Consider the following 27434-nt stretch of genomic DNA (forward strand, 5'->3'; position numbering starts at 1 on the left):
CTCCCACAGCTATGACTCCTGGTGTGGACCGTGGGGGGGGGGGGGGGGCTTAATCTCACACATGAGCGAAAGCAAAACGAAATACACAGATAAATGAAGCAGCTCAGGTGCTGTGATCCGCTCTTCGCCCCCCGGCGTGACGTCTGTACTGACCATGTTCCCCTCAAAGCCCCCCCCTGACTGGGGGCTCACACTCTAACAGTGTGTGGCCCAAATGGAGTCAAGAGCCACGTGGCTCTGACACAAAACCGGGAGAAACTATTCAGTGTGTGCGAGGAAAATACGAGCAATGTGGGTACAATGAGGAGCACATTGGGGGGGGGGGGGGGCACGCCTCCCCCTCACTGGTGCTCACATGTTTTCCATGCTGCATGGACAGGGTTGCTGTGGAAACTGTGTGAAGGGGCGCCCTGCTCTGGTTGGCGGTTATTATCAGCTACACTCTCTAGGCAGCAGCCAATGGGATCCCTCCCTTCAGTCCCTAGAACGCAGTGGGGGGTTTTGGACAAAGAAGGTAAACAGAAGGGGGGAAAGTAATCCCCCTCCCCACTGTGACATCAGGGGTGTCTCGGCATCACAGCCTCTTTATGAACAATAACAGAGTTTTATCCTAGTCAGCCCTGTCAGGGTGTCCTGACTCGTGTCTAATTCTTTGCTTCCGTTATATGTGCAGGGTTCCAGAAGCAGCACGCCCTCCGTCTGTGTAAAAGCTCTGTGTTCATTCAGACATCACCTTCCCCATCTCTCTATGTCCTGCTAATCATGCTGGTACCATTGCCTGCCGCACCTGCTGGTTCCCTGCTCCTCCAACTCAATGCCGTTGCCCATCCATGGCTGTGGATTCCGGCTGCCGGAAAATACCCCTTCTCTAAGACTCACTTCAGGCAGAGGAGGTGTGAAGGGACCTGCCGTAGAACAAGGACTAAGTGCCTCTCCATTAGACGGCCAGCCTTACAGGGTGTCAGCAGCTCCAATTCGAGGTTCTGCTGCTGCTCACTGAAGTTACACAGATACGTTGGTTGAAACTCCATCTCGTCAGGTACCATCGGATCATGGTATCACCCGAAGAAGCGTGTGCTTTTAATAACCGGTACAGCCTTAGCTCGCCGTGTAGGCCGTTGAACCCTGAGCACCAGGGATGAGACCGTGTGTTCCAGGGCATTTCCCCCTGAGGCTGATGGAATGGCCGTTCTGTGTAGATCAGTTACTTATATATACCACTCAGGCACACGCTTTATTCTCTAGTTCCTGGCTGACAGTTTGCTAAATGGTGTCGTAATGAGTGTTCCTGAGAACAGCACAGTAAACATATGTCCACTTTGTCTGTTTAGAATTAAACAGCCTAGAAATAAAATAACTAATGTGAGAGACCTCCATGTTCCAATGCACTGAAAAATCCAACAGGATTGTTTTCTCGCTTAGCCTCACGCTTTAGCTGATTGGCCTGCTCTGTGTTCCTTAGCCTCACGCTTTAGCTGATTGGCCTGCTCTGTGTTCCTTAGCCTCACGCTTTAGCTGATTGGCCTGCTCTGTGTTCCTTAGCCTCACGCTTTAGCTGATTGGCCTGCTCTGTGTTCCTTAGCCTCACACTTTAGCTGATTGGCCTGCTCTGTGTTCCTTAGCCTCACGCTTTAGCTGATTGGCCTGCTCTGTGTTCCTTAGCCTCATGCCTTAGCTGATTGGCCTGCTCTGTGTTCCTTAGCCTCACTCTTCAGCTCATTGGCCTGCTCTGTGTTCCTTAGCCTCACTCTTCAGCTCATTGGCCTGCTCTGTGTTCCTTAGCCTCCACTTCAGCTGATTGGCCTGCTCTGTGTTCCTTAGCCTCACTCTTCAGCTCATTGGCCTGCTCTGTGTTCCTTAGCCTCACGCTTTAGCTGATTGGCCTGCTCTGTGTTCCTTAGCCTCATGCCTTAGCTGATTGGCCTGCTCTGTGTTCCTTAGCCTCACTCTTCAGCTCATTGGCCTGCTCTGTGTTCCTTAGCCTCACTCTTCAGCTCATTGGCCTGTCCGGTGTATGATGCTTCCTGAGGGCTAGGCACTGATTAGCAACTGATTGCTGCTAAGCCTGATTGCAGTGTCAGCTTGGCCACAAGGTTTATGGGCTCCCAGGTCTGCAACTCTGGACTGTCATTGTATGTCAGAGACGCACCTCCCTGCCTTCACTGGGCCAATAACCCCACGCTTCGTTTTTTGGCCCGTTCTGTTCCATTGACAATTCTCGGAGCGCGGACAATAGGGCGGGCAGAGCAAACGTGGAGGTCAGATGATTGTCGATGCCAGAACAGCAAGAAAGAAAGCCCTTGTAGCTCGCCCCCAGTCACCGATGCATGAAATTGGGCCCTCATCACAAAAACAAAAATGCTATTGATGAATGAGACTCGTGAGTCTCAGGGAATGAACCCACCTCGACCTTCTAATAGGAAAGGGATCAGAAGCCTTGTACAAATGCTGGGTCTCCCTGAGATGCTTAAAGAATAATGTTGTAGATGTCCACGTTATCCTAAGTGTAGCCTGATAGTTCCATTGTAGAAAAGCGGAACATCTCTGTTTTCAGAATGCCTGTGGAAGAGGTGTGTTTTTACTGACAGGCTTGATGTGTAATTACTCACTAAATCAATACCATGATTTTCATTTAGGGTTTGTCTCTTCCCAGACCACTTTTTTGCTAATAAATACTGCCTTAAGTCCACAACTTCTAAAGGCTACATTAATGCATTTTCAGGGGTGTAGGCATTTAATGGATGAAGATCTGTGCAGGATATTTCTGCCATTCAAGTTTAAAATTTGTCACCTGCTTGTTTCTCTAGTGTTTTCAAAAACAATGGAAGCTTCTCTTGTAAATCTTGCCTTCAGAGTTCAGGGAAACAATTGGGCAATTAATATTGACTTGGAAATGTTAACAAATGTCCTTGGAAGTTCTCCAGCTATAGAGAATGCCAAGTATAATCTCTGGAGCACAGCAAAACAAAAGGGGGAAAAGGTTCACACGAACAGCCCCTTTGGCTGAACTGCAAATAAACAGACCTTCCCTATAGCTCCCGTCGATCGTAGCCGAATGAATGACCAGATCTTGTAGAAACAGAGAGGCACTGCTTGTTGTACTGGATGCTCTGCTGTTGTATATTGCAGTTGGTTCCCATTACACTACTGTGTATCCCCTAGGCTTACAACTTTTGGGGGGTGAGGGGGATAGACAGAGGATTCATGGTGTTCATGTGTTTCTTTTAATGACAGCAGTCAATATAACAACTGAACTAAACATCAGAACATTTCTGCTACTCACAGGAGAGCGGCTGTTGTCATCTTCCCCACCCTAGATATTTTTGTCTGCTTTTCAGGTGATTGACACGACATATTTTCCGACACGCGCTCTCTGTCCGCTGGTGGGAGTGTGCTCACCTGTGTGTGCACGCATGTGTCTGTGCGCGCGCATCGGGGCGGAACTCCGCCATGCGCGATACAGAGAGCGGAGGAGAATGGTACTGTAAACGTGCGACCGTGTAGAGACAAAAATGGCAAGCTGTTGTGTAAATAAGATAAATAACATAAGGCTATTTAGTTTGTTTAATAAAAGGACAATGTATAGACCTGTTCTATAGGAAAGGTAACCTTAAATGACTTCTGTTGTGATCTGGCACTATATAGAAAATAAAATTAAATAAAATTAACTTCACCTTAATGGGGGGGCAGGAGGTGCCCCCCCTAATATAATATAATAACTCATCTCAGTGTCATTTATTTGAATAGCTTTGCTGATATTAGTTCCATGGTGTGTCATATGGCTCTTCCATAACCATCTTGTCACTGGTCTCACTGGAAGCTCAGCCTGGCGGCACTGGTATCTAAGTTGGCTCCATTACAGCTTCATGCTTATGACATAAAAAACAAGGCTGTACAAAAAGTAAATAAATACTGCAGCTGTTCTAGTCTCCATGATGAAGCACAGAAGTATGATGATGATTCTTCCCAGCGAGGCAAAGTTTGCACAAATGGAGTGTCACGTTCAGTGCAGCAGGCGAGCAGGAAAGCAGACAAGCTGACCAGGAAGTCGAATAACACAGGGGTTTATTCGGAGGACAGGACTGGGGAAAGCACAACGAACACACGTCAATGACCGATCTGGGGTACACCGACTGAGACACGGACTAAATACACAAGACTAGGCAAACGGAACAGGCAACAGCTGGGCACAATCAGGAAAGCACACGTGGATAATGAGGGGGCGTGGCACACACTAGGAGTGGACGGAGCGGGGCATGACATGGAGGATTATCTGCTGGGATTGTAACGGCTATGGCTTCCATGGAGACAGTGGCTGAGATTCACATCTGGTTCAGGTAACATCTAACATGTAAGTGGCACATGATGTGTTCCCCAGCCAGGTCCAGTAATAAAGGGAGAGTTTACATACTCTGTCACATAAGCCTAGGAGCCAAACATTTGATGCATTTAGGAATATATGTATATTCAGCTATTCTTTTGATTCTTTCAACTTGGTTGGTAAAGGGAGATTAATTAAAGCTTAACTTATAATTGTGAAATGTATCATGTAGTTTGATTCTTGATTTAGGACATATCCAGTATTTTTCTCCACGTAAAGCTTTAAATCTGTTAAGTTTTAGGACGGCCCTAAGAGAGTTCAGTCAGGCCAGTGAGAATCTGTCTGACATTTGTTCGGCTGCTTCAGTATGCATGCTCCTCGGAGGACGAGGGCTGCAGGGCAGTCCATCAGCCCAGGCCTGTCTGTTTCTGCTCCTTCATGTGGAACCGCTTCCTCTAGTAGGTTCCGACCCGTGGGGTGAAGATCAAAGAGCTCCACGTGGGGGCGAGGTTGTAGAAATAAAGGCAGTAGGACGAGGGTGAGAAGCATAGCAGCCCCCAGCTCCTGCAGTTAGTTGCAGTGTTGGCTGACATGATAAGGTAGGTAAGCAGTGTTATTTTCCAGTGGTAATCCTAATCGAGGCAATCCCCCGGGTGAGCGACGAGATCCGCTGCGTAAGTCTGTCTTTAACTGTAAGCTGGAACAGGTACATATGGTTCTTATTTAGCATAAGTTACTCAAATGTTTGTCTTCGTTTTTAGTATATATTCACTGTAGTGTACCGTACTGGACCTCTAGCTAATGAACCTCTAAAAAGGCACAATGTTTCCATGTGGGGCATGCATTTGTTATCAAAGTTTCAATATAATGGGTTTTTTTGCAGTCCCTTCATAAGTTGGACATTCTTAGCCAGGGAACTGCCTGTACACTCATCTATGGTTTGCCCTGCCTGTTTTAAATTTTATTAGGTGAAGTTTTTCTAAAATTTCTGTGGCATCACAGAGCATTCTGCCAAGTTCTGTTTTCATCATTTTGGGTGCTCCGATTTGCATCTGTCCATAAGGGAGCTTTCACATGAAAAGTGTCATGCGGAGTTTCCGTACCGTGTGTGGGGAGCTGAGCTTCAACTCTCACCCTTGCGTGATGCCGCCTTGAGTGACATGTTATGCTAAGTTTTCCGTTTTTGATGCTGTGCTCAAAGTTCAGCCAGACTCAGCTTTGACCCGCCCACCACTGCCCTCTGCGACACGCAGCCAATGAGAGCATAGCTGGGCATAACGTCAGCCAAAGCAACACAACAGCATGTCAACGGAGCAATGGAGGATGAGGTCATAGTTTGTGAGGAGCAGGTTCCCAGGCTTTATGGCACAACTTTAATATCTTACCGTGATCTAGGATAGAAGGCGGTTCCTTAGCAAAACGCCCATGGTCCGGCAGGGATGGTCGGCTTGGAAAATGCTATAATGTGCCTGAGATTCGTTACATAGTTACATCACTGTTTAGCACCGGCGAGAGATCATATCTACTACTGCTAGCATTGTAGCTATAATACAGAAAAAATATTAATTTTATTAATATTTAAAGAGGCCAAAGGAGGCGGGCATTAATGGTGACACCCCCTTTGCCTGGCCCGGCTTGTTTAGCACACGGAGGCCTGACCTCTGGACTCCTGGTAACCATAGAGAGGCCAGAGGAGGCATGCAGTAACAGTAATGGCGTCCGTGCCCTGCCCAATCCCGCCTGTTTGGCATGCAGAAGGCTTGAGCTTTGCTGGCTGCTCCTCTGCCTGTTTTCCTGCCTTTCTGATCTTGATTGGAATACAGTTAATGGCAGGATTATGGCTATAGTGTCGCAGTTTCTCCCCAAGAAATAAGCAGCTCGGTCTGGGGTTTAGATGGGAGTCGTGATTCTAATTGATAAGGAGCCACAACACACACATACATACACACACACCATGCAGGTTTGTAATTATATCTTTCATTTCTATGGGGAAAACTCTAATCCCAACACGACGACCTTAACCCCTCTCCAGCCCTAAGCTTAACCATAAGTAACCAAAGTAAATGTGAGACTGCAATTTTAGTTTTTTGATTTCATTCACAGATCTTTGTGAGGACCTGAAAAATGGTCCCCACAACATAATATAAACATACTTTACATGCGCACACACACACACACACACACCAAATACATGCCCAGAGGAACGGCCCCCATTACCATTCTAATCCCCTACTTTAACTTACAATTAAATCTCGATTAAACTGGGTAACACTTTAAATTAAGCCTGGCAAATTACACTGGTAACTTCTCTGTGCTGTGTTGAAGGGAAGATATTGCATGTTAATTGCCTGTCTTTGACTTTCTATTTCACTGAGCAACATTAAACCATAAAAACAGACACACGCAGAACACGTGAACAGAACACTGTAAATGAATCAGAAGTATTTTAAAGTAATAATTGTACTGAAGTCGCTTTGGCACAAGTTTCACTTTGACTTAGTTTTATCAGAATCTCATGATCTCTCCTTCTTATGAAGAAGTGCATGTATCCTGCCATCTAATGCAATCTGATTAATCAGCTTTCACTTCAGACCTCACCAGAATTCATAGGCGTTGCGATGGTCAGATCCACTTGTGGTGAAGAATCTAAATGTACATTTAATTTGACACACTCTAGATTAATTTCTATAAATGACAAATGAACATTACGTCAGGTGGCCATATTGATGCCTGTGCAAAATGACAACGGGGTCCTTGAGTGTGACACGGCCTCCCTGTGTAGAGAATCCCGCTCTGATGTGTCTGTGTCGTTCCTTAAAAGGAGCACTGTAGGCAAGCTCATTAAGATGCCTGAGCCAGCATAGCCTCTTAGCAAGTCCTAAACTTAATTGGGCATGTAAAATGTCCCATCATGCTGGGCAAGATCAGCCTGGATCCTGTGCTAATTACCTGTCGTTTTTATGAGCCAATCATTAAAGGGCAGATGTAGACCCAGAATTTCACTGCAGGAACATCTGAAAGATCCCTCATGTGGTCAAGACTTTAATTGCCACTTAAAAGCACTCACTTTTGCTTTTAAAACGTATAGCTCTGGCTGGATTAACCTGCCAATGATTAAGCAAACTTTTTGTCTCCCTCTGGTGTTGATTTGGACGTCTTGCGCGCGAGGCTTTACCCCACGCCAGATGGGAAAATCCCATCGTAGAAAGGCTTTAGTCATGAAGGTTAGTCAGCTGACAGCATGTTTAGCCTTTAGATGGTAGAGGGGTTTGGGGTTCAGCTCTAAAAAACATATACTGTAGCAGAAGCGAAGACGGCCCTCTAGATCATCTACACAGATGTAATCCATAACTTTTCGCAGTGTAGAATGAATATGGACGAGATGCAGTGGCCCCATGGGGGGGGGGGGGCAGTGCCAATTAGATAGGGATTGAACAGCAATAGCAGGGGGGTGAGAGTGACAGAGGTCTTTGGTTGCCACGGTAACATTAGCCCTTGCTTCCAATCACCGTGGTATCACTTGGTTGCCAGGGAGACATTCCTATGAAAAGAATCTTGTGCAGATGTTGCATGCTACCTTGCAGATTTGGGATAGATGGTCAGGATTTGTTGTCCTGCTGTTCTTTTTGGTGTTTTGTCAGTGCACTGTCATGTGTCCTGGCCGTGGTAATGAAGTATGTGTGAGTATTGCTGTGTGGGTAGCTCTTCCAGAGGAACAATGGAATGTGTGTTCATTTGTAGCCCCTGATATCATTTTCTATGGAGTCCATTAGGGCAGCAAAAGGCTGTCAAATAAAGAAAATGGGGAATCTGCTCCTGGCATCGACGTTACAGCCTGACATGCACTGAGGCAGCACACCCAGGATCCTCTGTTTCCAGTGTGAAAGGCGACATGGTACCACAGGCTGCGTGCGTCCAATCGACATCAGCTGATCCCTGCTGCCTTCAAGAATCAGCAAACTCATTAGACATAATGGTCTGACACAAGTGATGGATTGTGGTTAAGGCTGATGTGGAAGAACGGCCGAGAGGTGAATAGTATTTGCTGAATAGAAACTGCAGTTAATCTAGAGTGAGTCTGTTACTGTAATGACACAACGGGGATGTAACTACAGCGGGGGTGTAACTCCAGCAGGGGTGGTGCTAGGAGGGGGCATGAGGTGAAAAAGGTTAATACTGACTCAATACTGGTCAGGTCAGTTTCAGACTTGCCACCTATTTACCATCATGGCTTCTAAACTCATACTCATTCTAATTATGTAATGTGGTTTGTGTGCTTGGAAACTTGAGGGCACTTTAATGATCATGATGTCAACACATTGATTACTTGTCCAACATGAAGACTTAATTCCTTGTCATTAAAATATAAGAGAATATTAGCGATCTAGTTCTTCCCCATCAGAGCAGTTTACTCATTGAGGGGCCGACAGTAATGGAACTGGGGCCTTAGATGTCATCACTCAGTTTTCACTTTGGGTTTTTGCCTGCTGTGCTGTTCCTCGATGGCCCGGTAATTAGAGATGACTATTGCCATGAAGAACTTCCAGGAGGCAGTGGAGAGGACGACTGTGTTAGTCCTCAGGTCAAGGTCTCAGTCGTGCTGCACGGAGAGCTGCTGCTTCATTCTCTGGTATCGGTTGAGAGCCGCTGCTTCAATTGCTGGGGTCAGGAGAGAGCCGCTGCTTCATTTTCTGGTATCAGGTAAGGACCACATCTTCATTCGCAGGTATCAGTTGAGAGCCACAGCTTAATTCTCTGGTATTGGTAGAGAGTCGCTGCTTCATTCTCTGGGGTCAGTTGTGAGCCACTGCTACGTTCATTGGTATTGGTAGAGAGCCCCTGTTTCATTCTCTGGTGTCAGTAGAGAGCTGCTGCTTCAATTGCTGGGGTCAGGAGAGAGCCGCTGCTTCATTCACTGGTATCGGTAGAGAGCTGCTGCTTCATTCACTGGTATCGGTAGACAGCTGCTGCTTCATTCACTGGTATCGGTAGACAGCTGCTGCTTCATTCACTGGTATCGGTAGAGAGCTGCTGCTTCATTCACTGGTATCGGTAGAGAGCTGCTGCTTCATTCACTGGTATCGGTAGACAGCTGCTGCTTCATTCACTGGTATCGGTAGAGAGCTGCTGCTTCATTCACTGGTATCGGTAGAGAGCTGCTGCTTCATTCACTGGTATCGGTAGACAGCTGCTGCTTCATTCACTGGTATCGGTAGAGAGCCGCTGCTTCATTCACTGGTATCGGTAGAGAGCTGCTGCTTCATTTTCTGGTATCAGGTGAGGACCACATCTTCATTCGCAGGTATCAGTTGAGAGCCACAGCTTATTTCTTTGGTATTGGTAGAGAGTCACTGCTTCATTCTCTGGGGTCAGTTGTGAGCCACTGCTACGTTCATTGGTATTGGTAGAGAGCCCCTGTTTCATTCGCTGGTGTCAGTAGAGAGCTGCTGCTTCAATTGCTGGGGTCAGGAGAGAGCCGCTGCTTCATTCACTGGTATCGGTAGAGAGCCGCTGCTTCATTCACTGGTATTGGTAGACAGCTGCTGCTTCATTGACTGGTATCAGTAGAGAGCCGCTGCTTCATTCACTGGTATCGGTAGAGAGCCACTGCTTCATTCACTGGTATCGGTAGAGAGCCTCTGCTTCATTCGCTGGTGTCCATTGGCTTTTCCCGGCGCTCGTCATTATTTAACAAGCTGTGCCTTGGTCTCCAGGCTGCAGCTGCCAGGTTTGATTTCCCTGGCTGCTGTGTGCACACGCCTCGCACGAGGAAACAAACGCAGCAGAATCAATTTACAGGCTGCTCTCTAGCTTCCATGCAGAGATGGATCAAGGCTAATCACTGTAAGTCGGCTCCCTGGTATGTGTGAGGCCCTGGGCCCCTCCAGCCCAGCCCTGTCTGCCTTAATGTAAAGTTAAGGCGGGGGAGGGGGGGGCTGAACTTACAGCATCATGTTACTGTGAGCCAAGGGACAGTGGCCCAGCGCTGTGTTTGCAGGACCTGTGTGCAACCTCCTAACCTCTGTTTGTGTTGTGCCCACGTGAAGCCCTTCTGGGCAGTCCTCACCGGGTGGGGAGGGGTCAGGCTGGAAGTCTGGCTGGGGGTCCTGAATAATTCATACTGACTTGCTGTGCTGGCCAACGCACCGACACAAATACCTCCGCACAGGTAAGAGAGTCACCTGCAGAGCGCAGGACGCTTCCTGCTGACTTCCTGCCCCCCCCATGAATAATAACATACTGTATTATGAATCCACTTTCCTACTCCACATCTGTCTATCTCTGCATTTATCAATCCAGGCTCCTCTGTCCATCCATCTTATTTTTGTAGCGGCCACTAACTTCCTTCAGCTGCCCTCTCGGGCTGGCCAGGGTGAAGTGGGACCAGCTTGGGGGGGCAGGCTGTAAGAAGTGGGAAGCCTTCCTGAGGGGCTCCTGGCCAGAGTGTGAGGCAAAGTAAAAGTGGTTCAGCATGCTTAATCTCTTTGACTGAAGCCCAGGTTTTGACCTCAGGAGGGCGCCACCGGTACTGCATCCTCCTTAAGTTTAGGGCTGCCTCAGCCTGAAGCAGGAGAAATGCAACACAGATTTGGAGCCCAGCACCTCTCCTCCTTAGCCAGCTCACCTGGATTACAAAAGATCTCCCTGGTACCTAATTGTCTAATGCTGTTCTAATGGGGATTCGACTCTTGGTTGCTGTTGTGTGTGTGTGTGTGTGTGTGTGTGTGTGTATGTGTACTTGTGTGTGCACGTGTGTGTGTCTGTGTGCATGCATGCATGCATGCCTGTGTATGTGAGTGTGCACATGTGTGTCTGTGTGTGCACGTGTGTTATCTGTGGATGCGTGTGTGTGTGTGTGTGTATACTTGTGTGTGCACATTGTGTGTCTCTGCATGCATGTGTGTGTGTGTGTGTGTGTGTCTGTGTGTGCAAGGAGACCATTCACAGTGAAGCACAGCATTCTGCTGTAGACTCGTCGCAGGACAGCTGCATGTCTGATTGCATGGGACGAGTGGTGTCCCGTACCACACGCATCAAGGATGCTTAAATCCTGCCCTGAACATTTGCATATAACGGTGATAAAAATGAATTGCTCCATGTGCCATTAAAGACAGAAAGGAAAAGGGACGGCCTCGGAACCTGGGGGTGCCAGCAAGCCCCGGGGCGGAGAATTTTAATTGTGCCTGCTGGCCGTTGATAAATACGTAATTGAGCTCCCCCCCACCTTCACTGGACCCCCCCCCCCCCCCCAATTTAATGACCGCACCACAGAGCTGGGAAATCTTCATGCAGAGCTGGTCCTATTTCCTGTACTTAACAGAATGAAATATTCAGCAGGCTGGTGGGCAAAGTGAGGGGGCGTGGCAGAGTGACTGGAGGGACTCGTATAATTGGCCACATCCCCAGATTGGGGCGGAGATTTGTCTGACTGGCTGTCATTTCTCGGTGTGTCACTGTGCCTCCTGTTCCTGTGCGGCAGGGAATTCTAGAAGAGCTCTAGATACATTCTAGGAAAAGTAAACCTGGCACTTAATGTACCATGATTAATGTAAACTTGTTAACAACGGCATTTAAAGGACAAGGGTATTAAATCTATTCTGTTGAAACCGGGCCGGTACCAAATGATTAAACGTCTCCAGCTCACGACTTAATGGTCAGATGCTAAAATATGAGCCATAAGAGACGTGTGGGGTCATGATGCTAGTGCTTTTCATAGATGCTGAGATCAGACTCTCACAGGCCTTGTTCAGATATGGGTCAGAGTGATGTTACATTCATAAACAATCAGATTCTTTTGAATGGTTCTTTTGTACAAATGAGGGGATCCCAGTCGTACTTGAAAGCCATTCTTTTTGTCATTGTGCCCAAATTTTACTGGCTGCTCTAAATACTCACCACTCCCCTTTACGTTAACAGTGAGCCAGCCAGTCACAAGAGGCAGACACTGTCACGTTAGGTTCCCTAACTGTGGAGGCAGACTCTGTCACGTTAGGTTCCCTAAGTGCGGATGCAGACACTGTCACGTTGGGTTCCTTAAGTATGGAGGCAGACTGTCACGTTAGGTTCCCTAAGTGCGGAGGCAGACTCTGTCACGTTAGGTTCCCTAACTGCGGAGGCAGACTCTGTCACGTTAGGTTCCCTAAGTGCGGAGGCAGACACTGTCACGTTAGGTTCCCTAAGTGCGGATGCAGACACAGTCACGTTAGGTTCCCTAACTGTGGAGGCAGACGTTGTCACGTTAGGTTCCCTAAGTGCGGATGCAGACACTGTCACATTAGGTTCCTTAAGTATGGAGGCAGACTGTCACGTTAGGTTCCCTAAGTGTGGAGGCAGATACTGTCAAGTTAGGTTCCCTAAGTGCGGATGCAGACACTGTCATGTTAGGTTCCCTAAGTGTGGAGGCAGACTGTCACGTTAGGTTCCCTAAGTGCGGAGGCAGACACTGTCACGTTAGGTTCCTTAAGTATGGAGGCAGACTGTCACGTTAGGTTCCCTAAGTGTGGAGGCAGACACTGTCACGTTAGGTTCCCTAAGTGTGGAGGCAGACACTGTCACATTAGGTTCCCTAAGTGCGGATGCAGACACTGTCATGTTAGGTTCCCTAAGTGTGGAGGCAGACTGTCACGTTAGGTTCCCTAAGTGTGGAGGCAGACACTGTCACGTTAGGTTCCCTAAGTGCGGATGCAGACACTGTCATGTTAGGTTCCCTAAGTGCGGAGGCAGACTGTCACGTTAGGTTCCCTAAGTGCGGATGCAGACACTGTCACGTTAGGTTCCTTAAGTATGGAGGCAGACTGTCACGTTAGGTTCCCTAAGTGTGGAGGCAGACACTGTCACGTTAGGTTCCCTAAGTGCGGATGCAGAGACTGTCATGTTAGGTTCCCTAAGTGTGGAGGCAGACTGTCACGTTAGGTTCCCTAAGTGCGGATGCAGACACTGTCATGTTAGGTTCCCTAAGTGTGGAGTCAGACTGTCACGTTAGATTCCCTAAGTGTGGAGGCAGACGCTGTCACGTAAGTGTTGCATGAATTCCCTTTATGGTAATGCATCTTTATTTACATAACGCATTTCATACAGAGAGTAAATTCAAAGTGGTAAATTCACTGACTTTAGGTCTGGCAATACGAGTAATTTAGTACCACTAAACCTAATCCACAGAAGCGAAATGAAATTATATTAGTGGGATGTCCAAATATTATGATTATCAGATATCATTATCCCAATGATTATTTCACAGATCAACTCAGTAACCCTCACCACCAAAGAAAAAAATAATGATGAGCTCCTCTTTTGAACGGCTCTTGGAAAGGAACGGAGCCATACAGTATGATCCAGCTGCTTACGCCGAGCCGTCGTTCCCATCACTAACGGGGGAGAAGGACCTTCTCCTGCTGGAGTCCCCATGACTGTCTCCAGAACAACACCAGTGTGCAACTGACAGTCTCAATGAAAAAAAGTTCAGTGAACAACATAAAGAAAAATGAAAACGCATCACAGTATTATGTACTGGATATCACAGATGTATGTGGCAGGGGGCAGGGGGCAGGGAGCCTTTAGTTGGCTGCACATCACTCCAGTTGCCAGAGCGGCTAAATCAAACAGATGTGTGAGGCTGGTTCTGCATGGCACATGGGATTATGTTATCAATGACATCATTAAGCAAGTCACTGTTGGTGACTGGCTGCAGACTGATATTCTCTGTATTTCCCATAATGCATTTTTCTCCTTTGTTCTAATGTGCCAACACTCCGTTATGGATACGACACCTCAGTCACAGCAGCCACTCACGTGGGACTTCTGCTGTCTCTAGGGCAACCAGGAAATGTGCAGGTTTGCTATGGCAACTACGGCAGAGGACACCCCACCAATCATGGTTTGCACAGGGAGCCAGTGTGCCACTTCTGGCGACCGTCGGTAACCATGCACCGGCACGTACCACACCAGTTGCGAGTTTGGCGCTCGCCCCCAAATTCATTCCGAGGAAAAACAAAACGTGTCGTTGCGAAATGCTAATTGGATTCAGCGAAGATGCCAGACAGGAGAAAGGCGCCTTTGTTCATGCAGCTGAGAAGCTGAGATTAGACATAACTAGAGGCAGTAATAATGCACATTTAAGTATCGTATCAACAGTAACCGGAAAACCGTGACAGCAGATGAAAGCCGTTACGCACGCTGCAGAGAGGAGCCGCTGCATGACGGGAAACTACGGCTGTCGCCGGCCACCCCCCCCCCCCCCCCCCCAGCACTCGTTTTTGCTAGCTTATCTGAAAGCTTATGGTGGCCTATGAGAAGCCTGTTGAATTTGTCAGCCTATAAGGTGTACATTGGGAAACTGGGGGCATGTAGGGGCAGGAATATCGGGGGGCATTTTGGGTGGGATGGGGGAAAACGCGGGGCATGAGTCAGGTGGCGGCTAATGTGTGAGAGCACTCCCGCCTGTACCCACCCACTCACTTGGGATGGAGCCCACAGCTAACAAGACAGACAAGCGAGTTTATCACTCTCATTTACAGTGGGTTCCAGCATGCTGCCCCTCAGCTGAAACTGCCTCACAGATTTCCCAGTGAGTCAGCGTGCCGCCCCTCGGCTGAAACTGCCTCACAGATTTCCCAGTGAGTCAGCGTGCCGCCCCTCGGCTGAAACTGCCTCTCAGATTTCCCAGTGAGCCAGCATGCCGCCCCTCAGCTGAAACTGCTTCACAGATTTCCCAGTGAGCCAGCGTGCCGCCCCTCGACTGAAACTACCTCACACATTTCCCAGTGAGCCAGCGTGCCACCCCTCAGCTGAAACTGCCTCACAGACTTACTTTGAGCATTGTAGTGTTGTTATTAGTTCAAAACTAATATTTTATCCCAGTCTAAGTAATGTTTTAAGTGAAGTGGCCAGCTAGAGAAATTCTGGCCCCGAAATTCCAGCATAAATGACCCCATTTCTAATTTGTGTGCAGTGCTGCACTTCAGAGTTTAAACATCCCCGTCTGCTGTTGTTGGCACTGAGTTCAGTGTTATACTGTATTATAGGAGGGACCCCAGCTTTTGTGGCCTGTGGGTTGTGTGTGTGAATCTCTCTCATGCACTTTTTCTCTCCCCTCACAACCTCCCATTTGCTGTGGTGATCGACAGTGTTTCGTCCAATGGGTTCCAGGCAGCGCATTCTTAATCTCTCATCTCTGCACAATGGCATGAAAAACCGACTTTCTGCGGCGGTGATGAATGGCCCGAGTGGCCCAGCTGGTTGGGAGCTCCTGGCAGTGCATGCTGGGTAGTGAGCTCCAGGTTATTCCTGCTGCAGAGTCACATGCTGCAGCAGGGAGGGGGTTCAGTCCAGCCTCTTTATCGCAGACGGCCACCATGTGTGAGGCTCGCTTTCGTTGGCTCTCTCATAAACCGCCATTTTACTTGCTTAAATTGTTAAATAAAAAGTAGACTGGAAGGGGGCATAGTTCAAGGGAGCTGAAGATAAAGCAGAGAAGTTTTATGCATTTTGGTTGCTTTTCTTCTCGTTCATCATGACTAACATGTGGCATGTCATGTGTGAGCTGCTCTCCATAATGACCGCAAACCGCTCCACGGTGTTAGTCCGGGGTCACATTACGAGAAAAAAACACAAATCACCTTCAGCTGAACCTCGCTGGACCTGCTCCGCAGAAACACAGGGCCTCCTGTTCCTCCTCGCACACAGAAACCCAGATAAGGTGGCTGGGCTCTCTGACAGAACCATTTGCAAGAGGGCTTGAACTTAAAACTTAAATCTGGATACAAGGCTCGTGTATTTTTTATTTTAATATCTTAATGAATCATGCTCGTATGAGAATAACAGCTTGTGATTAAATTATGTGTGAAAAAAGTTTCCCTTGTGCTGAATTCTCTTAAAGTTCTTCTTGGTCTTCTTGTTTGAGCTTGAATGATCTCTGGAGTTTCCTGATCGTCTGTTGGCAGGTCTGTTCCCCTTACCCCACCTTCCCCCTCCCCCCCACTCCCCCAAGGCAGAGGGGTGAAGTCACATGACAGAATTACATTCCTGAACCTCCACCCACCACTCCTTAAAATGTCACAGTACAAGGACATGCATGGGTACGCCGTGACCCGAGGCGTGCAGTGGCCCTGCTGATCGTCTGCCGCCATTGGTGTTTACATTTCCCCATCGTCGTTTGGGCCACCTAACAGCCCTCGGACTCTCAGCACCGCCGAGAGCTGCCAAAGCAATGATTTGCTGTTCCTTGGGCAAATAAGAGCTGTCAGTCGCGTCCTGTGGATTTATGACATGCTTGGCGTAGACAGCAAGTGACTCATGGAAGAGAGCAGAAGAAAGACATGAAGAAGCTTTTGTTGCAGGCGAGCACCACAGAGACTGGGAGAGTGTGTCTGCGCTGTACAGCGAGCGAGGCTGACAGTGAAGGCAGCCCACAGGCCGCCCTCTTCTCTCTGTACAGCCGTGTTCGTAGAGGGAAGCTTGACTCCCACATCCGCAGTCACGCCGGAGGAACATGCCGGGAGCAACGAGAGCCACTGCCGTGTGCAGCTGTCAGATGCAGGGTGAAACTATTACATTTCTGCTTGTGTTTATATGCATATTTCCCTTTTTTACTTAAGGAAATAAAGTAAATATCATGTAGAAAGTATGTAGCTCCTTCTGAAATATACTCCCTGGGTACAGGGCTCGGGAGCTCACTGTCCCCACGCACTGTCCCCACGCACTGTCCCCACTCACTGTCACCACTCACTGTCCCCACTCACTGTCCAGCCTCTCACTCAGCAGCAGACAATGGACGTTAATCGCATTTCAAAACAAAGATGCCTGCTGGGGGGAGCAGCCAGCACGTTAGCGCTTGTCCAAGGCTGGAAGGCATTATGAGGTGTGCCTCTGTTACCTCGGTTCAGCTTCAGCTTGTTACAGTTTAGCAGTGGTGTAGTACAGTGTTGTGTGTTACAGTTTAGCAGTGGTGTAGTACAGTGTTGTGTGTTACAGTTTAGCAGTGGTGTAATACAGTGTTTTGTGCTACTGGGAAGCTGAAAAAGCATGCATTAGCAACAAAGAAAACATTCTGACACTTTTACGTTCTTAAAAAGACAGGCATAAATAATTGGTTTCCCTCACTGTCTGTTTCAGGAGTCACTGTCTTTGTGGGGACATTTCCTCAACACAGACAAACACATCAGTGAGACTGTTACCATATGTGGCCTGTCAGAGCCATTCCAGACTGCCCCACCAGAGACAATGAAGGCATGTGAAGTGTGTTTATTGTGGGGAGCTGTGATCTTTGATGTGTCACCACTCTGTCAGCATGAGCATCACAGAGGTTTTGGGACCTGGCAAAATGATCAGCCTCTTCATGATTCTCAGAAAAAGTGGGCAGGCGGGAGGCATCTGGCCCCGCTCTCACTGGTGCCCCTGCAGAACAGCCGTACAAACCTGCCTTGTCATGGGCGATTATTTCAGGGTTGGAGTGCTGGGTGCGTATCTCCCTCTCTGTCCCTCTCTGTCGCCTCCCTCCTGGTTCCTTGTATGCTAATCCCTCGGTCTGCTAACCCAAATTGCTAGTTAAGTAATCTGCTCAATATCCTTCCAAGGATCGACACAGAAGATGCCTTGTGTTAAACGCCCCCCAACCACAACAAAAAGCTGAACATGTACAAATCAGTAACACTCTTCCTCCCACCGTCTACTGTTTTTCTAGGCTCTCTGTGTCTTGTGAAGTGTCCTTTGATCCTGTTTTACAAAGGTGTGTGTGTGTGTGTGTGTGGATTATGTTTATATTACATTGTGTGGACCATATGACCACTATAATGTGATAGAAACCTGTTATTATGATGTGTGGATGTATTATGATGTTCATGGGGATCTGTGAATGCAATCAAAAAACTAAAAATGCAAAAAGACTCATATATTGTTTGGTTCAGTTATGGTTAAGGTTAGGATTGGGTAAGGGTTAAGATCGTCATGTTGCGATTAGAGTTTTCCGCATAAAAATGAATGAAGAGTCCCCACAAAGATTTAATTACAAACCAGTGTGTGTCTGTGTGTTTCCTGGCTTCACACTGCACAGGAGTGACAACTCAGCAGGAGTGAGTGATCGATATGTGACCCTGAGCGAGACCATCTGACTCCCGGTCCAGGACACTCCCTTGTTGGAATGTGGGTGTGTCCGCTGCACACCTCACATCTGAGTCAGCAGGGAATGGGCGTGGCCTGTGGGCGTGGCCTGTGGACATGGCCTGCTCTGTACTGTACTGTGTCTGTGTGCTTGACAGCAGCAGATGCCTGAAGAAGCAATAAAATTCAGCAGCTCAGCAGCATTGGGTCGAGTGTAAAGCTCAGCTTGTAGTCGGTCCGGAAGATCACTACACACTGGTTTAAAGCCTTACAGGGATTGCTTAATGAGAGGTGACTGTGCGATATTATGTAGTTACAGTACTGATTTATATAAGTCTTGGGCAGTCAAAGAAAATATTAAAAACTATTTATCTGGGTAGTGAATGTATATTAGATGAGGAAAAAAACACAGTTTAATGTTTGAACATAAGAACATAAGAAATTTACAAACGAGAGGAGGCCATTCGGCCCATCAAGCTCGTTTGGGGAGAACTTAACTAATAGCTCAGAGTTGTTAAAATCTTGTCTAGCTCTGATTTAAAGGAACCCAGGGTTTTATCTTCCGCTACACTAGCAGGAAGACTATTCCATACTCTAACTGCACATTGTGTAAAGAAGTGCTTTCTCAAATTCATTTTAAAATGTTAAACATGTGCAACATCTATACAAACAAAATAAAAACTAACAGGAATTTCTTCTGTTCTCCAAAAAGTCATTGATATCTTCTTGGACGGCTAGATGTACATCGCTTTGGTTCCCAAACTTCTCCTCAGGGGCACCTCAGCCACCCCATGTGTTCGTTGAATTTCACCACCATCTCAATTAAGTAATTAACTTTAATTAAGCAACTATTGACATATTGATTAGCCAGACAAGGCTGAGTGAAACACTTGTTGGATGGTAATTGGAAATACTGGGGCGAGGATTTGAAGTGGCTAAGCTGACACTTTGACTGACATGAAATCATAGTTTTACAATCTAAAGATCATTTAAACTTCATTCCTTTGCCTGAGACTCCTGCATAGTACTGTATTCAATTCAATTCAATTCAATTCAGTTCAATTCAATTCAATTGAATTCATTTTGTATAGCATGCTCTAACAACATTACATTGTCTCAAAGTGCTTTACAGCATCCCCGGCCAAAGCCCCCAATGGCTGTATGTGTTTGTGTGTGCAGGGAATGTTTTTCTTTTTACATCCTCTAGGGCGGGGTGGGGGACCTGATCCACAGAGGGCCGGTGTGGGCGGGTTTTTGAGATGACAGTCAGTCTATAAAGCAGCAGGCTCAGCTCCAGTCCTGCGGCCCACTTTTTTTTTTTTTTTTACCCCTGTCGTGTCCGGCGGTTTAGCAGCAGGATGTTAGTCTGGGTGCTTTTTTGTGCCAACACTTTTATTTTGCCAAGTGGAGCTTCGGATTAAGTTCCTCTTGTTACTTGAGGTATATACTCTTTATTAACCATTTTAGATTATTGCGCCACAAAGCCGGAGCTGACAGGGGAAGTTCACTGGGGGCCCACTTTTAATGGCTGATTGAGAGGTCATCCAGAAAGCTGCCCCCACACTGGCCCTCCATGGATCAGGTTCCCCACCCCTGCCCTAGGGTCAGTAGCTCTGCATGTTTCCCAGTGCATGTGTGCATTAGGGAGTGCCGGGGAAATCAGGCTGACATGGAAGACGCTGCAGATTCGCATCACTTCACTCTAATGAGGGAATTGACTGGCCGTGTTCAAAGTCCCCCATTTATAAAGAAAGCATCACCATAAACCTGCATATCTACAGCTCTGGAATTTATCAAACGCCGATGTCCCTCTTCCCAGTGTGTGAAGTTCTGCCGGGGAGAACTGAACGCTCCTCTCACTTAATGCAGGAAACGGGGAGAAAAAACTATGCTTTGGATACCCTTGTCCTTGTTTGCTAATGTGTTTACCTGGTCAATTTCCTGCCATGTAATTCCTGATAGCCACTCGGGTGGGGGGGGGTTGCGCATCATCATGTCCTGCTCTTTGGAATATCGCTGAATTCTCTCTCATGCTTAAGACGTTGTGGCTTGCAGTCTCATGGTCCCTTACGTCCCCTGCCCTCTCCTGTTCTCCCTGCCCTATATCCTGCCCTCTCCTGTGTTCTCCCTGCCCTCTCTTACTCTCTCCCTGCCCTCTCCTGTTCTCCCTGCCCTCCCTTATTCTCTCCCTGCCCTCTCCTGTTCTCCCTGCCCTCTCTTACTCTCTCCCTGCCCTCTCACTTGCCCTCTCTCCTGCCCTCTCCTGTTCTCCCTGCCCTCTCTCCTGCCCTCTCCTGTTATCCCTGCCCTCCCTTACTCTCTCCCTGCCCTCTCCTTCCCTCTCCTGTTCTCCCTGCTCTCCCTACCCTCTCCTGTTCTCCCTGCCCTCCCTTACTCTCTCCTACCCTCTCCTGTTCTCCCTGCCCTCTCTAACTCTCTCCCTGCCCTCTCTTCTTCCCTCTCCTGTTCTCCCTGCTTACAGTGTGTGGCTGTGACCTGGCCCGCTCCGGATTCTTCCAGAAGAACGGCGAGTACATCTGCACGGCTGACTATCAGCGCCTGTATGGCACCAAGTGTGATAGCTGTGGGGACTTCATCACGGGCGAGGTGGTGTCGGCCCTGGGGCGGACCTACCACCCACGGTGCTTCGTCTGCAGCATGTGCAGGTGAGCGCCACCCATCACATCGCCTCCTGCTGACCGGGAGGCCTGTGCATTATAACCTGTGCTCCACATCGTTCATGGTTCGTCGCCAGCAATATGAATTGTAGTTGTGGCTGGATGTCATGTGACCTTCTCGTTCAGTTTGAGCCTGTGACCATGTGATCTGTCAGCTGGGGGGTGCACATTCGATGTGAACCAGGTTAGGTGGGTGACACGGAAAGTGGGACACGTGCACAGAACCACAATTCAGCAGCAGAGCAGACAGGATCGTTATATTTCATGGTAGAGAGAGATATTGGCTCTGAAGCTTTGACAGGGATATTTTTCTACTGAGATAAATATGAATTCCCTTTTTTATTTATCTGTTTGTGTAGCCAAATGGAAAGGATGATATTTACAACACATTCTAAAAAGACAGACTCTAGGTGCATCAAGAATCATTTAGGTCGCGGGTGTATTATTTTGATTAAGCTGGTGGGGTGGGGTGTACAAAGAAGCTCAGAGAACCGTCAGCTTCAGCTGCGTGTGCTTCTGTCAGGCACGGTCGTCGCATTAAACCTGCACATCGCATTGTACCAGTAAATCAGGAATGTCAGAAAGCTTTGTGTTTCTGCTGCACCGTTCTGGGTCTCTCTGTTCTGTACCCTTTCTGCCCCACGAAGGTGAGCCTCCATTTTCAGGGTTCATGTTCTCCTGACAAACTGGCTTAGGAAGGGAGGGGGCAGCGTGTGGCTTTGCAGGTCAGGGATCTGTGTCTGTAGGGTCCACATCCCATGGCTGGCAGAGCAGTGATATCACCATTGAGCCCTTAAGCCAAAAGCAGCTCCAGAGATGCGGGATTAATGGCTGCCCCTGTGTGCTCTGCCCAGGCTTCGCTCTCACCTGCACATGTGTGTCTCACAAAGAGCATGATGGGATATGCAGCGATCAAGATATTCATATGTAACTGAAATTAAACCAGTGATCGTAAACAATGTATCCTATTCCAGCTCATACCCATAGCACCTGCTCCTGTTTTCTGACTCCACCCCCCACCCCCACATCCCCGGGAGGAAGGGAATGCCACGGAACTCCCAAAGGTGCAGTCACATGATTTCATTCACAACCAGGCACCAGCTGTGAGTCTATTCGAGGTGTAGTAGGGGGGCAGATATTCTATTGCTTTCGGCTTCTAGATGCGGTACAGGGCTGGGGGGGTCTCAGTAAAGGGGCAGCAGTATAAAGGTGCGTAGGTGTGCCAGAGGATGGTGATTTTGGGGGGGGGGACACACCACAGAGTCTTGGAGTCATGTGAGGCCTGGGCTCACCTTCACCAGCAGGCAGCAAGGATAGGAATCCTGCACAGCACACAGCCCCCCCCCCCCCCCCCCCCCCACACGAAACATTGGTGGAATCCCAGTCTGACCCATCAGCCACGTGAGATCCCCACAGTCCAATGATAGGGGGGTGCCATGTTGGGGGTATGAGTAGGTGTGGAATTAGAGCAGGCTCCATGGAACTGTTTTGTGGGCTGCCCCCTTTTCTGTGCCTCTGGGTTGAGATGACGTCAGATTCAGGTGTGCCTCACCTCTGGCCTTCGTCAGCCTTCCTCTATGCCTCGAAATAGTCTCAGTCTCTTCAAGGTAGTATTTGTTTTCAGATCCTGTAGAATATTAGTTTGTCTAAGTGGCCGGTGCATGTCTGCTATCAGTCTGTCCGAGGCAGTCAGCGTGCCCAGACCCTGTCTGCTATCAGTCTGTCCGAGGCAGTCAGCGTGCCCAGACCCTGTCTGCTATCAGTCTGTCCGAGGCAGTCAGCATGCCCAGACCCTGTCTGCTATCAGTCTGTCTGAGGCAGTCAGTGTGTTCAGACCCTGTCTGCTATCAGTCTGTCCGAGGCAGTCAGTGTGTTCAGACCCTGTCTGCTATCAGTCTGTCCGAGGCAGTCAGTGTGCCCAGGCCGTGTCTGCTATCAGTCTGTCCGAGGCAGTCAGTGTGCCCAGACCCTGCCAGCTCTCAGTCTGTCCGAGGCAGTCAGTGTGCCCAGGCCCTGCCAGCTCTCAGTCTGTCCGAGGCAGTCAGTGTGCCCAGACCCTGCCTGCTCTCAGTCTGTCCGAGGCAGTCAGTGTGCCCAGACCCTGCCTGCTCTCAGTCTGTCCGAGGCAGTCAGTGTGCCCAGACCCTGCCTGCTCTCAGTCTGTCCGAGGCAGTCAGTGTGCCCAGGCCCTGCCTGCTATCAGTCTGTCCGAGGCAGTCAGTGTGCCCAGGCCCTGTCTGCTGTCAGTCTGTCCGAGGCAGTCAGTGTGCCCAGGCCCTGCCTGCTCTCAGTCTGTCCGAGGCAGTCAGTGTGCCCAGGCCCTGCCTGCTCTCAGTCTGTCCGAGGCAGTCAGTGTGCCCAGGCCCTGTCTGCTGTCAGTCTGTCTGAGGCAGTCAGCATGTCCGTGGTCTTCCCCAATGTCCTACCAGCTTGTGAGTCAGCATCATTGAATCACTTCTTTTTTTGCTCCTGCTAGCTAGCAAAAAGAAATTTGATGAATTTCCAGTCCCTGACTGAGTGGCAGATCCATTTGTGAAGAGCTCCCAGAAGGCTGTGGGCAGCTCTGTTGCCAGTCACGTTAATTAAATGCACAGTGGGCAGTCGTATTGTATCAGCAGAGCCTGACAGGAGACAGATTCAGTGAGAGGAAGGTAGACCACTGCGCCTGAGGTTTTCCTCACCTGTGCGACGTCCCCATTCCCTCTGTTACTCTCCCTTCTCTGTAATTCTGTTGTCACTCTTTGTTTTTGAAGCTCAGAATCGGGAGAAATATCTGAGGAAGTTGCCCCCAGAATGTGTCTTAAACTGGGCTCTGAGAGGAGAGGCTCACAGCGATATTGATGTTTATTCCCCGAGCAGCACGCCTCCATGCCTACAGAGCTGATCTCGTCTCACGGTGCCGAAGGCATCACCTCCCATGTGCTTCCTCCATAGGAAAACCATGCTGGAAAGCAGAAAATCGAATCTCATTGAAATAAGGCTGTTTCCCCCGACTCTGTGGATAATACTGGTAATGAGAGAATACCACCTCAAAAGGGGTCCCTCCCTCTGCCCTGCTGTTGTATTCCAGGCCATTACTGTGTGAGCTGTAGGACACCCCACTTGATCGCCCTCTGCTGGGAGGCGGGAATATGGGCGCAACTCTGGAGACACGCCTGCCTCCAGTGGTGCCTGAGTCAGCAAAGCTGAGCCTCTGTCCCTGAGCCTCTGTTTTTGTTAGAAGCTCGGCCGTCACGCCTGCCTCTGGAGTCAGCAAAGCTGAGCCTCTGTCCCTGAGCCTCTGTTTTTGTTAGAAGCTCGGCCGTCACGCCTGCCTCTGGAGTCAGCAAAGCTGAGCCTCTGTCCCTGAGCCTCTGTTTTTGTTAGAAACTCGGCCATCACGCCTGTCTCTGGAGTCAGCAAAGCTGAGCCTCTGTCCCTGAGCCTCTGTTTTTGTTAGAAGCTCGGCCGTCACGCCTGCCTCTGGAGTCAGCAAAGCTGAGCCTCTGTCCCTGAGCCTCTGTTTTTGTTAGAAGCTCGGCCGTCACGCCTGTCTCTGGAGTCAGCAAAGCTGAGCCTCTGCCTCTGAGCCTCTGTTTTTGTTAGAAGCTCGGCCGTCACGCCTGCCTCTGGAGTCAGCAAAGCTGAGCCTCTGCCCCTGAGCCTCTGTTTTTGTTAGAAGCTCGGCCGTCACGCCTGCCTCTGGAGTCAGCAAAGCTGAGCCTCTGCCCCTGAGCCTCTGTTTTTGTTAGAAGCTCGGCCGTCACGCCTGCCTCTGGAGTCAGCAAAGCTGAGCCTCTGTCCCTGAGCCTCTGTTTTTGTTAGAAGCTCGGCCGTCACGCCTGCCTCTGGAGTCAGCAAAGCTGAGCCTCTGTCCCTGAGCCTCTGTTTTTGTTAGAAGCTCGGCCGTCACGCCTGCCTCTGGAGTCAGCAAAGCTGAGCCTCTGTCCCTGAGCCTCTGTTTTTGTTAGAAGCTCGGCCGTCACGCCTGCCTCTGGAGTCAGCAAAGCTGAGCCTCTGTCCCTGAGCCTCTGTTTTTGTTAGAAGCTCGGCCGTCACGCCTGCCTCTGGAGTCAGCAAAGCTGAGCCTCTGTCCCTGAGCCTCTGTTTTTGTTAGAAGCTCGGCCGTCACGCCTGTCTCTGGAGTCAGCAAAGCTGAGCCTCTGTCCCTGAGCCTCTGCTTTTGTTAGAAGCTCGGCCGTCACGCCTGTCTCTGGAGTCAGCAAAGCTGAGCCTCTGTCCCTGAGCCTCTGCTTTTGTTAGAAGCTCGGCCGTCACGCCTGCCTCTGGAGTCAGCAAAGCTGAGCCTCTGTCCCTGAGCCTCTGTTTTTGTTAGAAGCTCGGCCGTCACGCCTGCCTCTGGAGTCAGCAAAGCTGAGCCTCTGTCCCTGAGCCTCTGTTTTTGTTAGAAGCTCGGCCGTCACGCCTGTCTCTGGAGTCAGCAAAGCTGAGCCTCTGTCCCTGAGTCTCTGCTTTTGTTAGAAGCTCGGCCGTCACGCCTGCCTCTGGAGTCAGCAAAGCTGAGCCTCTGTTCCTGAGCCTCTGTTTTTGTTAGAAGCTCGGCCGTCACGCCTGCCTCTGGAGTCAGCAAAGCTGAGCCTCTGTCCCTGAGCCTCTGTTTGTGTTAGAAGCTCGGCCGTCACGCCTGTCTATACACACGCTTTATATTTTGCCACAAGCTGCTATAAGCTGATATTGATTCTGTGGTTAGGTTGCTGTACTTCCACATGGCACATTCAATGACATTATGTATTAAAGAGCTTTTGTTACCTGTTGACTCGGATTGAATTAATTAACCCAGTCATTTTTTTGAGAAATTGTATCCTGGATAAATTTAGGCTTTCGGCTGAAACACCAGACGGCGTGAATGTGCAGCATTTCTGGTCTTCATAATAGCAGACCTGCCCCCCCCCTGAAATCCACACAGCCGCCGCCCTTGTCCGCATACATGCCCCCATCTCGGCAGCTGTGATCATGAGGCTCCTGACACTCAGGGCCAGCCTGAAAACGCACGTCATCTCCCAGTCTTACGAGATGTCAGCAGAGATATGACACCTGAAGCCAGGCTAGGCGCTGGTGGCAGGGTTTCCAACATCGTCAGCTTGAGACAAATCTGCACACAGTCACACGCATTTACACGCATGTAACAGTTTTATTACATTTAAATAGCCCATAGGCTTTGCAAACTACCCCAATACTTTGGATGCATCTAATTTTAGGTTTATGATGGAATAACATAGATTTGCCATAAGATTTCTTGTGTGAGAGTCTGAAAGCATGAGTGTCACATCAGATGCAAGAGAGTGGCTGATGTGGCAGTTCAGGCACAAGGGCACCAAGTATGGACTGGAGGCAGATCCAGCACAGCCTGGCCTGCCAACGAGCTCCCAGCTGCTCCTGGAGCACACCCAGGCGTTTTTCCGCATTGAATGCCCTCAGAGAGGCGGCTTAAAGCTCTCGGGAGTCGTGACTGTCTGTGTAATTCTTTGTGTGTGTGTGTGTGTGTTTGTGTGCATGTATTTAGGTACAGGGTTTTGCTTTTCCAAAAGCAGACCAATTTTCTCTGTTGGAAATAATTTGAAATACGGTAATTTATTTTTAGATAGAGCATGACTCCCTGAATCTTGCACCCTAAATCCACAAATCTCCAGGCCTGCGGGTACAGAATCCTTCTTTAACAGAGCTCAGGAGACCCGGTGTCCCTACATCGCCCCTAGTGGATATGAGTTCTCCCTGGTGTACACGCCCCCAGCCTTAGCTGTCCCCTCCCCTATTCACTGTGTTTTCATATGAACGTAGCTCAGTTTCTGAAGGTGAATGGAGGGGCGTTGTCTACTTTCTCCACCAATAGGCAGGCAAACCACATCTGCCCCAGATGCTGTTATTATTGCCACCGATGGCCCTGGAAGCTTCTCTGTCGCCCGACTCTCTTCATGCACGGGGTCGGCCTCGGCCTCCGCCGGATGAATTATTTATGGCTTCATTCAGATCCCACTCCACTGCCTCTCCACCTTTCTGTGCCATGGACGGCTGCACTCAGAGACACGTTCACCATTACGTAGACGCTTACACAGATGATCATGTAGTCACCATGAGGCTAAGTGTTAACACAATTTTGGGATCCTTCCCTCAGAAATGTTGGCCCTTACCGTTCTCTTATCTTCTGCACACAAATAGAGGCCATTTTACATTGAAGTAACACCTCTTAAGATTATAATTTTAGTCATTAACAAAAATTAAAATAATTTACCAAAGTATTTTTTTTTTTTTGCCCGTGATGTTAGAAGATGAATTTTGATAAATGTACCATAGACATAATCATTTGAATGTTAATTCACTGTAGTCAATGACGATTAAAATTT

General features: G+C 48.8%; 1 protein-coding gene across 3 annotated transcripts in view; it reads left to right on the top strand.

Moving 5' to 3' along the window:
* Positions 1-27434, top strand: part of ablim3 (actin binding LIM protein family, member 3) — an 83191-nt gene that overhangs the window by 20912 nt on the left and 34845 nt on the right. For all 3 annotated transcript variants that reach the window (XM_072717753.1, XM_072717755.1, XM_072717752.1), the window contains exon 3: positions 20898-21081. In XM_072717753.1, coding sequence (XP_072573854.1) covers positions 20898-21081 — 184 coding nt within the window. The remainder of the gene's footprint in view (positions 1-20897; positions 21082-27434) is intronic.

This window comes from Paramormyrops kingsleyae, chromosome 10 (genome assembly GCF_048594095.1).
Source record: "Paramormyrops kingsleyae isolate MSU_618 chromosome 10, PKINGS_0.4, whole genome shotgun sequence".
NCBI lineage: Eukaryota > Metazoa > Chordata > Actinopteri > Osteoglossiformes > Mormyridae > Paramormyrops > Paramormyrops kingsleyae.